This window comes from Cotesia typhae, unplaced genomic scaffold (genome assembly GCF_013202065.1).
Source record: "Cotesia typhae breed Kobodo isofemale line unplaced genomic scaffold, CoteBio_Ctyphae contig_48, whole genome shotgun sequence".
Classification (NCBI taxonomy): Eukaryota; Metazoa; Arthropoda; class Insecta; order Hymenoptera; family Braconidae; genus Cotesia; species Cotesia typhae.
The window spans coordinates 5,954,638-5,967,840 of NW_027423756.1; the positions used below are offsets into that span (position 1 = coordinate 5,954,638).

At 30.5% G+C, this 13,203-nt stretch overlaps 4 protein-coding genes across 4 annotated transcripts; 1 reads left to right on the forward strand and 3 right to left on the reverse strand.

The window, feature by feature from the left end:
• Positions 1 to 326: 326 nt before the first annotated feature.
• Syx16 (syntaxin 16) lies at positions 327 to 13,109 on the reverse strand. Its single transcript, XM_074246540.1, has 13 exons — positions 12,963 to 13,109; positions 12,547 to 12,897; positions 11,745 to 11,832; positions 11,219 to 11,248; positions 10,988 to 11,133; positions 10,830 to 10,917; positions 10,505 to 10,766; positions 9,705 to 10,415; positions 2,364 to 2,447; positions 2,070 to 2,288; positions 995 to 1,202; positions 652 to 914; positions 327 to 543 (listed from the first exon to the last, which is right to left on the reverse strand). The coding sequence occupies exons 2-13, from the start codon at positions 12,833 to 12,835 to the stop codon at positions 334 to 336; spliced, it is 2,598 nt and encodes an 865-aa protein (XP_074102641.1). The 5' UTR covers positions 12,836 to 12,897; positions 12,963 to 13,109; the 3' UTR covers positions 327 to 333.
• Dhod (dihydroorotate dehydrogenase 2) lies at positions 2,874 to 4,650 on the reverse strand. Its single transcript, XM_074246947.1, has 3 exons — positions 4,509 to 4,650; positions 4,069 to 4,429; positions 2,874 to 3,888 (listed from the first exon to the last, which is right to left on the reverse strand). The coding sequence occupies exons 2-3, from the start codon at positions 4,418 to 4,420 to the stop codon at positions 3,071 to 3,073; spliced, it is 1,170 nt and encodes a 389-aa protein (XP_074103048.1). The 5' UTR covers positions 4,421 to 4,429; positions 4,509 to 4,650; the 3' UTR covers positions 2,874 to 3,070.
• Bcn92 (LYR motif-containing protein bcn92) lies at positions 4,651 to 5,124 on the reverse strand. The gene is made up of 2 exons (XM_074246948.1): positions 4,928 to 5,124; positions 4,651 to 4,861 (listed from the first exon to the last, which is right to left on the reverse strand). Exons 1-2 carry the CDS (start codon positions 5,005 to 5,007, stop codon positions 4,651 to 4,653), a joined length of 291 nt encoding a protein of 96 aa, XP_074103049.1. The 5' UTR covers positions 5,008 to 5,124.
• Alix (programmed cell death 6-interacting protein-like protein AliX) lies at positions 5,441 to 9,468 on the forward strand. Its single transcript, XM_074246943.1, has 11 exons — positions 5,441 to 5,761; positions 6,178 to 6,293; positions 6,390 to 6,517; positions 6,585 to 6,863; positions 6,939 to 7,040; positions 7,124 to 7,648; positions 7,715 to 7,876; positions 7,940 to 8,449; positions 8,532 to 8,673; positions 8,759 to 8,944; positions 9,017 to 9,468. Exons 1-11 carry the CDS (start codon positions 5,556 to 5,558, stop codon positions 9,121 to 9,123), a joined length of 2,463 nt encoding a protein of 820 aa, XP_074103044.1. The 5' UTR covers positions 5,441 to 5,555; the 3' UTR covers positions 9,124 to 9,468.
• Positions 13,110 to 13,203: the final 94 nt, after the last annotated feature.

Consider the following 13,203-nt stretch of genomic DNA (forward strand, 5'->3'; position numbering starts at 1 on the left):
ATTAATTAATTATATAATATACACATTAATTTTATAATAACACTGTTTAACGTACAATGTCTTCAAGCATTTTTTACATCAACACTTTATGATTATATAAGAGAAAATAAAAGTAATCTCAGTCTTGTAAGCGGCAATAAACCGTCTTTGAACCTTGTTATTATAAAGTACCAAATTGCGTTATTTATACTGATGGCAACTTTCATGATAAATTATCAAGTGGAAATAAATAAAAGATAAAAATAAAAAAAAATCTCGATAAATAAAAGTACCTTAATATTGAGTACAAATTGCACAAAAAATAACCAGAAGGATAAAAAGAATCAGTAAAATTCAGGTTTTAAATAAAACAAATAGAAAACTGAGAAGGATGATAGCCGCGGCGAGGATAAAAATACAGTAAAGTTTACGGTTAGCTCGTTGATAAGAGTCAGCTTTTTTCAATTGCTGGTATCCTTCGTGAACTTGACCTTGAGTACGCTCAATATTATAATCGATACGGTCGAGAATGCTACCTTGATCGTGTACCATAGTCGCTAAATCCTGCCAGTTTATAAAATATTTAATTTCATATTGATCCTACTGCTTATATTAATTATTAACTACTCAACGAATGACATAATAATTTATTATTGACACTTTTGAACTTACCTTGAATATGTGATTGAGATCAGCTATACTTTGAACAATATGTGTCACTTCTTGTTCCCTTTCAACTGCCTGTCTCATCGATTCTTCAGCATCCTCGAGCATCAATAGCACAGTTTCCTGTTTTTGCTGCTGTCTCGGCTGCCAGAACTGATCATTTATTTCATTAGACGGTGATTCTCCAGCCCAAGAATCCATTGAAATGTCAGGTAACATTCTATCTTCCCCAAAAAATGGCCTATTTCTCTCTTCTCTTGAATTTAACTCTAGAATTGATTAATTAAAAAATTAAAGAAAAGTATTTTTAAATAAGTTTTAATTGATTTGATTTTTAAAAATCAATTACGTTGAATGTAATTATTCTGAGCAGTCCTATATCGAATTCCCAAGTCTTGTAGCGCAGAGGAAAGTGCCAAAACCGCACTCATAGCTAATTGTTTTTCTGCATGACGAGTTTCATGTCTCGCTGCAGCTTTTACAGTTTGAACTTGTCGATGACCACTGGAAAATGCACGTCCTATTTCACGAGTCAATTGCTCCATTTGTCGTTCTTCCTAAATTAATATTACCGATTATTAATTAAATAATTAATTTTGATTCACAAATCTACTAATTAAAAATGATACTGAAGTAAGCTGACAGCTGTCAGTTTTTAAGTTCTTATAACAAATCAATTACATTAAGATAATTTTAATAATTTATACGAGTAATCTATATTATTAAGAGAATAAACAAAATTTTGTGGCCAGTGTATTTATGTGATAAAATAGTTTTTTATGATTGAATAAATAAATAAATAAATGAAAATTTTGTATCGTCAGAAAAGTCTTGACCTAGAGTTGTGCTTTTTCATAATTTCATATCAATCTCACTAATAGTCAATTTATAATGATAAACATTTAGGCTGCATTTGCAAATGCTCTATCTCTAGACACATAATTAAAAAATGACAAAAAATGTATTTTGAGAAATATTGTCATATTTAAAGATATCCTGAGCTCACACCGACATTACACTCATTGAGACCTTTCATTTGAGTACCCACATCAATTTTTCATATATTTCATATATTTATAAATATATTATATATATGTATATATGAAAAATATATGAAAAATCGATGTGGGTATTCAAATGAAAGCTCTTGATGATTGTAACATCGGGATGAGCTTATATCTTTAAAAATATCAATAATTAAGAAAGTTTAATGCAACTTAACAAAAGTTATTATTTAATAAAGCAAAATTTAATTATTTATAGTTCAAAAGTCACATAGTGACTGCAAGGTTGCTACTTGTTTTTAATTTTCACAGGTGAAATTTTTTAAATAAATTTTTTTCATAATAATTTCATTGCTATAAAATAATAAAAACATTTCTAGTATCTGTCAACTTCGGTATCATAATTGAAAGACAAATTACCTGAGAAGTATCATCAAGAGTTGGTCGCGTTAAATGTCGACCATGCAATTCAATTAAACTATCTAATTTTATTTTCAAACGACTTAAAATATATTGGGTTTCTTCGAGAGCATCCGCCCAGGCTGGAGGTGACGAATTGCTTTCATTTATTCCTTTTAATTCAACGCTAACAGGCGACCTATTGTCTAAATTAACTAAGGCCATACAATCGGATAAATTCTGAAAATAATTATCAAATGTTTATTTATTCAATAAAGTTTTTTTTATAATTTTCAAAAGTGAGGTTAAACTCACCTGTTCCGCATAAATATGTTTTGTTTGCAATGCATTGTTTCGCATAAGCACAAACGGCTCAGTTAGATTTCTTGTTGCCATTATTAAATTATTTAATTTTTTATTTGTATATATTTAATTGAATATAATTACCGTAAAAAATAAATGCATTACTAAACGCACTGACATTAATAGGAAACTACTGTCAGAAACAGCTGATATTAACCAATATGGCGATTTAAATAATAGCTCCACGCATTTGAAAAAACCGCCATATTTAATTTTAATTAAAATATAATAATTTATTTATTTCTGAGTAAATTAATTTAAATGTTTAAGGAAAATTTCAGCAGTTGAATTTAATTTCAATCTGTCTAAAAAAAGTGTCTATATCAAAGATGTAAATATTTATGATTCTAAATCTATGGAAAAAAATGTTTTAAGTAATTATTAATTAATAAATTAAAAAGGGTATGAAGGATATATTTATAACTAAAAATAATTAAGATACTGAAATTAAGAGACATCTAATAATTTTTAGAATTTTTTTAACAAAAAAATTACAGCAAGAAAAATTTATTTTAAAAATTCAATTTTTACAAGCTCTAAATAATTATAACTGTGATTTTCTAAAAATAATTTTTTATGCCTAGTTTACTTTTTAAGAAAAATTTTCAAGTGTCTACTAATTTCAGTGCGATAAATAATTACAGATAAAATAAAAATATTTATTTAACATTTTTGCCAACGGCATCAGTAATTGACGAGTAGCCATTCAAAACAATTATATCATTTAATTCTTTTTTTATTTTCTGCACAATTGGCGGGCCGTGGTACGCATACGATGTATAAATTTGTATCAAAGAAGCACCGGCTTTGATTTTATCAAAAGCGTCTTTGCCGGAAAAAATTCCTCCTACTCCAACAATGGGAATTTTACCATTAGTCCGTTTATACATATCGGCAATCAAATCCGTTGACAAATCAGTCAGCGGTGCTCCGCTAAGGCCTCCAGTTTCATTTTTATGCTCACTTGACAGGTCACGACGAGTTATAGTCGTATTTGAGAGAATAAGGCCGTCGACTTTGCATTTGGATTTTTGGATAACATCCGCAACGTCTTGTCGCTGATTATTCGTCAGATCAGGTGCCAGTTTTAAAAGTAAAGGAGGATTAGATTTCATACTTTGACGTACACTGTTTACTAAACTCAAAAGTTTTTCTAAATGTTCTTTGCCTTGTAAATCTCTTAATCCTTCGGTGTTTGGACTGGAAATGTTTATTACGAGATAGTCAGCGACATCACTGAATTTTTTGACTCCTTCGACGTAATCTGCAACCGGATCTGTTGATGTTTTATTTTTGCCTAAATTTACTCCAATTATTCCGGTGAAGTTTGAATCTCTTCTTAGTTCAATTAGACGTTTGTAAACAGCTTCGTGGCCTTCACTATTGAATCCGTAGCGATTTATTATTGCTTTGTCTTCATTTAGTCGAAATACTCTCGGCTTAGGATTACCGGGCTGTGGATTTGGAGTTACAGACCCTAAAAATAAATTATATTGAAATTAAGAGAGACTTGATAATTTTTAGAATTTTTTTTAGCAAATAAATTGTAGCAAAAAAAAATTTATTGAAAACATTCTATCTTTAAAAACTCTAAAAAATTATGAATGCAATTTTTTTTTTCAATTCGATGCAATTATGAATGCAAAAAAATAATTACCTATTTCAACAAAACCAAACCCCATTTTAGTTAAACCCTTGATAGCTTCTCCTTGCTTATCAAAACCAGCAGCCATTCCTACCGGGTTACTGAACTTTAATCCAAAAACTTTTTGATTTAAAGCCGAAGAATCAGGTGTTTTCGGTTCAGAAATAAATCCCCACTTGGCAGCAGTTACAGCCAAGTTATGAGCAATCTCAGGATCAACTAATTTAACCAAAGGCATAAGAACTTCATTATAAAATTTTTCGTTTCCTTGATACATGCATGTACCAGCAAATACAGTGGCACTGCCAAAAGTAACTTTAAGAAGTGAGCGTATTTTTTTTCGCTCACTCAAACGAGTTACCATTCTGGAGATCTAAAAAAACAGTACTATTTAAATAATAATTAAAATAATTATTAACATTGATTTAAAAATTTTTTTTTAATTTACTTACCGGCTTGTAAGGTTATGTCGACTGTGCAAAAAATAATGAATAAAAAATATTAGCGAAAAATTCTTGTGTATATTTAAAACTATTGTTTAGAATTTAAACTAAAAAACAAAACTCAAACAACAATAAAAAATAATAATTTTATTTATTGTGCACTAGAATGAGCTTTATCTCCAGCTTGTTGTCTGGTCTCAATAACCAGGGGCCTGGTACCGTACAAATTACTTAAAACAACTTGTCTTTTAATTATTTCAAGATTTTCAAGTCCTTTTTTGTAACAGTCAGCTATCAATTTATCATCCTGCAGAGTTTTGCTTTCTTGGAACTCGTGTCTCACTTTCCTGAGAGCGTATTCACTGAAATATCAAAATACAGTCAGTATATAAAATACATAATCTGATAAATATATAAATAATTTTTACCGGTAATTATAAGAGCTCCATTTCTTGCTTTCACGAATTAAATTTCTGTAAAGCTTCAGAACAGCATCACGACTAGCCATTATATCTATTCAGCACTAACATATACATACAAAAGTATACAATTTATAGAAAATTTTAATAATATATCAGTGTGGTGTGTAGAAAATTTTTTACTGTTTTTTTTTACTTGCTCACTTGGTCATAAATCTAATCATATGATATCGAATTGTGTGCCATCTACGAGTTGGTACTTTTGCAATTAAAATCTTTAACCTTCAATTTTCTAAAAAATTTTTTTACAACGAAAATTTACGTGATTATGTGCAACAGTAAATTGAAGTTGCATGTAAATTTTTTTCTCTCTTTTTTTTTTTTTTTTTTTTTTTTAAATTAAATTGCTTAACTAATTATTTTTACTGACTGGGATTTTGATTGCGTTATAGACTTGTCTTGTAACAGATGGAGCTGCTTGACAGAACCCTGGAAATAAGCCTCCTTTCTTGGAAAACTTCAGTCGTTGATTGTCTCTGAAGTGATCAACAGCAAAATATATGTCAGTGAACAGATATATAAATAAGAGCAAGTAGTAATTGTCATCAAGTACGCATTTAAAACTTCATACGTTGCAATGGCTGAATTTATATCAATTCCTTTAAAAAAGCCATCGGATGTCGACGTAATTAAGCCACTTACCAATATTATCAAATCGACGTACAATTTGGCGACTAATCAAAAAGATTATACTGAACAAATTAGTGAATTTAGTAAACTAAGAAGTAATGCATTATGGCGTGCATTTGAGAAATATGAAAGTTCTTTAGAGGTTATTTACAGGTATGACTCATTTCTTCATTACTATTTTATAAAGAATATTTACATCATCTATTATAATACCCGATTAATTTTAATCTACATTTATTCATTGGAATGTTAATAAAATTTAATCGTTTTACATGACACTGAAGTTGACAGATATTAAAAATTTTTTTATAATTTTATAGCAATTTAATTATTATAAAAAAATATTATTAAAAAGTTTCACATGAAAAAATTAATAAAAATTACAAGTGAAAATTTTTAGAAGTATTTTTTTAATGTAATTAATTTATTAAAAAAATTTTATTTATAGAAAAAATTTTTTTAAGATTATTGAAGATCGATATCAAAATGAATCATATCAGAAAAATATGAAGCATTCATTATATAAGAATGACGATTGATATTTAATGTGTTGAATATTTTATTTACAGCTATTATGACCAACTGTGTGCCCTAGAGGGTAAAATTCCAGCGCACGAGTTGCAGATTCCATTTAAATGGAAAGATGCTTTTGACAGGACAATTTTTGGTGGCAAGTTAAGCCTCAGTAAGTTATAGATAATATTATTATTATTAGTATTATATTAATAAGTCTTCAATTATTCATTTCAATTGATGAATGTTCTATTATTTATTTTTTCAGCTATCAGCACGCTAGCATATGAAAAATTATGCGTTCTGTTCAATATTGCCGCTTTGCAAAGCTCAGTTGCTGCTTCGCAATCACTTGACAGTGATGAAGGCTTAAAATTAGCCGCCAAATTATTTCAAGTAAGTAATATAATTAATTCGAGCTTTATTTACTTCAAACGGATTTATAATTAATTAATTTTTGTAGCAAGCAGCGGGTATTTTCAACTATTTAAAAGGAAATGTCATGCTTGCTATTCAGCAAGAACCAACACCTGACATGAGTCCTGATACTTTAAGCGCTTTATCAGCTTTGATGATAGCACAAGCTCAGGAAATTTTCGTCCACAAAGCCATACATGACACCATGAAAGATATTGTTATTGCAAAATTAGCTTCGCAAACAGAAGAGTATTATGCTGAAGCTTTGAAACTATTTCAGAAAGAAATATTTCGATCTTTCTGGGACAAGGAATGGATTCCTTTGGTAAATTTTTTTATCATGTTTATACCTCCGATCTGATTGTTGTCACAAAAATGTTATTAATGTTTTGATTTGCAGATTACTGGTAAACAGTCTGGGTACCGTGCTATGGCTGAATTATATCAAGCTTCTATTTGCAAAAGTAAATCTGCGATTGGTGAAGAAATTTGTAGACTTGAAGTGAGTAAAATTACTTACGTAAATTATAATATAATTTATTAATTAAAAATGTATGTTTCATTTTCTTGTTTAATTTTCAACAGTATGCCGTAGATTTGTTCAAAGCGGCTCAACAGAGATCAAATAAGCCTAATCTTTTTCAAGATTATGCTACCAAAGCTGAACGTCGATTGACAGTAATTAAAAAGGATAATGATTTTATTTATCACGAACGTATTCCTGATATCAAAAGCTTGGAGCCAATTGGAAAGGCAAATATTGCCAAATTTTTGACCATGTCACAACCTATGAACAGTAACTTTAAAGATTTGTTTGAAGATTTATTGCCAGTCGCTGTTCATCATGCTCTGTCATCCTACGAAATTCGAAGAAATGAATTGGTTAATACGGAAATTTCAAAGTTACGCGAAATGACTCAAGTATTGAATACTGTATTAGCTAACTTGAATTTGCCTGCTGCTATTGAAGATACTAGTGGAACCGAAGTGCCTCAATCTTTATTGGACAAATCTTCTTATGTCAGACAAGCCAGAGGGATTAGAGCCCTTGAAACTGCCATGAACGACCTACCAGATTTACTCCAGCGCAATAGAGACATCTTAGATGAAGTAAATTTATTTTAATTTCTATTTATGCTTCAAAATCGGAAGATATTAATATTTTCAATTTTTCAGGCTGAGAAAATGCTGAAAGAAGAGCGTGAATCCGACGATCAACTGAGAGAACAATTCAAAGAGCGTTGGACAAGAATACCGAGTAGTAAATTAACTGAACAACTTACCAGTAATGCTCAAAAATATCGCATAATTATAGATAATGCTATTTCGGCTGATAAAGTATGTATTAATAATACATCTTTTAAAAATTAAATTTTAAAATGTTTAATTGTTTTTTACCAGACTGTTCGTGAGAAATTTGAAACACACCGTGAAGGTATGGAGATTTTAAGTCTCGATGAAAGTGAACTAGCATCAGCGATTCCATCCGGTTCAGCTGTTCAAGAAAGTGGCGTAGTTATTCAGCTGAGAAAATTAATGGAAGATGTTGAGACATTGAAAGCCGAGCGAGACGTTATTGAGAGTGAATTGAAGTCACCGACAGTGGATATGAAATCTACATTCCTTGCAGCTTTAGCTAAAGACGGTGCAATTGATGAACCAAATTTGTCGGTTGAACAAATTGGTAAAATTTATGGACCGCTGACTACTCAAGTTCGTGACAGTTCAGCTCGTCAGGAAAAACTCATCGCTGAGATTCAGTCAAATCATGCTGCATTTACACGTGAACAAAGTGGGTCAGGTAGTTCACGTGAAGCTGTTTTATGTAAATTAGCTGCTGCGTATGATGCGTTCAAAGAACTTAAAAATAATTTACAAGAAGGAGCTAAATTTTACAATGACCTTACTCAGGTATCAACACTTACGTCCGTTTTATTGATAAATATATTTATATGATTTCAGAAAATTTGATTGAAAAAAATTTTTGTTTCAGCTGCTGGTCGTTTTCCAAAATAAGATTTCCGACTTTTGCTTTGCTCGCAAAACCGAGAAAGAAGAATTATTGAAAGATTTAACGACTAATTTAAGTCACGCTGGTCCGGCTGCTACGCCTACGATTCCTTCTCATCATGGAGGTAATTATTAGCAGCTGACCAAAAATCTAAAAACTTTTTATTTATTTATTTATCATAATAAAATTAATATACATTCTATATAAAGCGGCTTCTGGACCAAATTCAGCTCCTTCTGAAAGTGGCTCAACTCAATTGCCTTATCCGACCCAATATCAAGGAGGAATGCCTGTTCCTTATGGAGCATCCCCTGCTACGCCTTATCCTACCTATGTTTCTCCTCCGATGCCTCAAACATACAATCCGTATGCAACAATGCCATACCCTGGACAAGGTTTATATTAAATATTTTTATTTTTATCCATCTCTAGGAATAAAATATTAATTTTAACGGTTGATTTGTTAGGTGGGTACAATTATCCGCAACAATATCCACAACAGCCTAACTACGTCAATCCTTATGCAACATTTCCGCGTTATGGTGCTCCACCACCTGGACAAAACCCATGGTAAAAAGCAAGATTTACCGTGGCACTCAAATAATAATAATAATAATAAAATAATATTATATTGCTTTTATCGCTTGGCATGTATAAAAATCAAATTTATCATGTACAAGGTTTGTGATTCTTTTTTTAACTTTAAATGCTTGATAATTTTCATGTATATTATTATAAAATAATCAAAAAATTATTGTCAATATATTGATGAATATTTTTTAAAAACACAATTACTGTAATTATCTAATCGTTATCAAGTATTACAACGGACTAATGCTGATTGATACTAACATTTTTTTATTTAAGGCAGCATTATTGTTATTTGTTTAGAATTTAAATAAAATAAACTTAAAATGCATTTTTGTGATTTATTTCCATACTTATTTTTTTAATTAAGGTGAAAAAATAAGATTAATAATAGCAAACAAAAAAATGCCAAGACTAATTATTTAAAAATATACGCACAATGTGATTATACAAATAAATCGTGCTGATACTGTGCATGATAGGTATTCATAACATATGAAGTAATATTAAAAAGAAAAAAAAATAATGATTAATTACAATTCAAATTTTCAATATATTAAGCTCTTAATTTCTCGAGTGACTACTAGAATAAGATAACGAAGAGCTTCGTGAACGACGTTCAAATTTCGGTTTTTCTGTAGAACTGGGAGTATGACTTTTTTTATCTTTTGATTTGTTTTGAACTTCAACAGATGAATGAATTTTTGAGCGCGGTGTTTCATCGTCGCTTCGTTTATCGCCACGGCTTCTACGGCTTCTGCGGTGATCATCGCGATCCCGTGACCGACGTCTGCTACGATCTTTAGAGTCTCTACGACCTCTGCTACGTCTGCTACGGTCTCTAGAGTTGAACCTACCCCGATATGGTCGATTGTAATTACGGTTTCGGTCTCTGCGTCTATAATCCACATTGTCTCTGTTTCTAAAATTCATACGGTAATTATTGTTACCGTTGTTATCTGGATTTCTGTAATGTTTCTCATCGTTTCTCCATCTCTCTTTGTCATCTTGCGGCTGATTGTCTTTTGAAAGCTTACTACGCTCAGAAACATGATTGTCATTATTAGAATCATCATTTTTGTCATTTATCTCTTTTTCTTCTCCAGGATTTTCTACAAATCTCCGTTTCTTTGGAATACTAAGAGCCGGATAATCATTTTCAGGCTTCTTATTATCTTTTTGATGCAGTTCATGCAATTTTACTGTACGATTTTGCGCTTGCTTCCAATGGGGTGGAGTAACACTTCGAGAACGACTTCGAGAAGGAGTTCGGTATCTCTGTCGAAAAAATTTCATAACAATAAATCTTTTTTTATATTTACTATGGACTAAATAATGATCTTATTTAAATAAAAAAATAAACTTACAAAGATTCCTCTACCCTTGAAAACTCGACCAGTTTTCCGCTGAATTCTCATACGATCTCGCCCACCAAAACGCTGTTGCCGATACTCTTTTTGATTAGAATTATTTGTGGGCCCAGCGCGAAACAGAAATTTATTAGCTGGCACTTCTGGTATTTCATCAGGATCTATCTTTGTAACCGATACCAACGGATGTACATTTTTATCATCCTCTTCCTCTTCAGAATCATTCAATTCTCCATTTTCTGACTTAGCTCTTTTTTTACTATATAAAAAAATAAAAATCACCATGAATAAAATAAATTTAAATATAAACTGAATAATTTACTTTTTCTTGTGTTTTTTACGCTTCTTCTTATCCGTTGATGAATCGGAGTTTGAGTCGCTAGAACTTGAATCCTTCTCTCGTTTTTTTGCTGATAAACAAAAATATACATTTTATGTTTAATAAATTTGAATTGAAAAATATTATTTAAAAAAAATTACATTTTGTTTTGACTTTCAAAACTAGTTCTCCACACTTGGCGATTTTGGCATCTTGGAGTGGTCGAGACATCCTATCAACTGGAAGACCCTCAATGTGTGAAACAACTTCTTGGCCGGAAACAACCTCTCCGAAAACCACATGGACACTAAAATAAAATTAATTTATTAAAAAAGCAATTCTTTTAGATAAAAAAAACCATTTTTTTCGTAAAAAAGTAACAAGATACTTACTTGTCGAGATGAGGCGCTGGTTGCGTTGTACTACAACAACAAAATATGATTAAGGAGATGAGTGATGCGGATTAAGAGCCGGCTTTCAGTGGACATTGTGTTGTAGTAGCAGAGACCCCTCGCTCACGACTACACAAAAATAGTGCTAGAATGATCAAGAGGAATTGCCTAGTCGGTGCGCCGTGAGATGTTAATACGTATCAAAGAATTTTAAATCCACCGGCTATTCATTATGCCGTAAATTGATGCATGATTGAAGTGAAAAAAAAAACCAAAAAAATACACTATACTACAACGCAGATCATCATTAATCTGACAAATCAGATACTTGACTTTTTATATAATCTTTTGAGCTTTCGAGGAGTCAACGAGTTCACCTGGTCTACGATTACTTAAATTATTTATTTTCCTGATAATATTTTATCTATTATTCAAGAAATCAGGACTGAAATAAATTCTTTAGGGAATTATAACTACATCCACATTGTGTCTGCTGAAATTATTTTTAATTTTTTAGGATACTCACATAAAGAACTGGGAACCATTAGTATCTTTACCACGATTGGCCATCGAAAGAAGAAATGTCTTTGTATGATGTACAGAAAAGTTTTCATCTAAAATATATTATTCAATAATTAATCCACCAATTGAATGAATAAATGAATGAGCAAGCAAAAAATAAAATGAAAATTAAGTTAGCCAATCTCTAAAAATGTTTAGAATTTTTTTTTATTGAAAAAAATGATTACAAAATAATAAAAAAAAATTTTCATTTGTAAAAAACTTGATAAACTGTAAGTGCAATTTTTAAAAAACCTTTTTTAGATCTAATTAAAAAAAAAATGGGTTGCAGTTAACTGGTCAGATTGATAACATTCCGAATTAATAAATTACTAGAACTTGAAAAGTTAATATAAAAATAATACTGAAAATTGTTTTTTCGGCTGATATCCTATTTAAGCTACTGTATTTTATAAACTTTGAATGTAGTGGAATTTAAAATTTTCTAGAGTTTTGATAATTCGAAATGTTTTCGATCTAACTGGTTGATGTCATTAAAGTTAGCCGACATTCTAAACTTTTTGATTTTTTTTCAATAATTTAATTAAAACAAAAAAATTTTTTTTAAAAATTGCAATTGCAGTTTTTTCAGTTTTTTACACGTGCAATTTTTTTTTTATTTTTTTGTAATAATTTTTTCAATAAAAAAAAATTCTAAAAATTTTTAGATGTCGACTAACTTTATTTTCATGACTGGTTGACCGCAACCCAAAAAAATCAAAAATTAAAAAATACCGGCTAACTTTAGTGTCATGCAAAAAAATTACCTGGAAAAGTCCCTCCGTAAATAGATTCTCCACCAGTACCATTACCCACTGAAAAATCACCGCCTTGAATCATAAAATCCTTGACAACCCGATGAAAAACTGTGCCCTTATAGTGCAATGGTTTCCCGGTTGTCTTGCCAAGTCCCAATTCACCGCAGCATAGTGCACGAAAATTTTCACACGTACGTGGACAAATGTCCATGTACAATTCGAAAATAATTCGTCCCATGGGAAGCCCTCCAACTTCGACGTCGAAAAACACACGTGGATTTACTTTCATCCTTGACATTTTAAGACACCTACTGATTGAAGTAGTTTCCTTTTTTTTTTAACCTCTAATGCAGGCTGCAACTGTTACAAAGTAAAAAATGTATTTAAGTAAATTCTATTGAAGATAACTAATGCTTGTTTCTTACCTCAGTGTAATAAAAATTATACACGGTATGTAAAAATACTGCAAATCATAGCTTACGTAAAAATAATTGTGAATTTACTCTCAGTACTGATAAAAGATAATTCTTTTTAATGTACTATATCTATAAATATTAGCAATCAGTAGCAATGTATGGATGATGTACACAAGTCACTTATTTAGCCCGGGTATCTAATATTGACTAGAAAGAGATGGCAAAATCGAATAATCACAAAGTTAAGTTT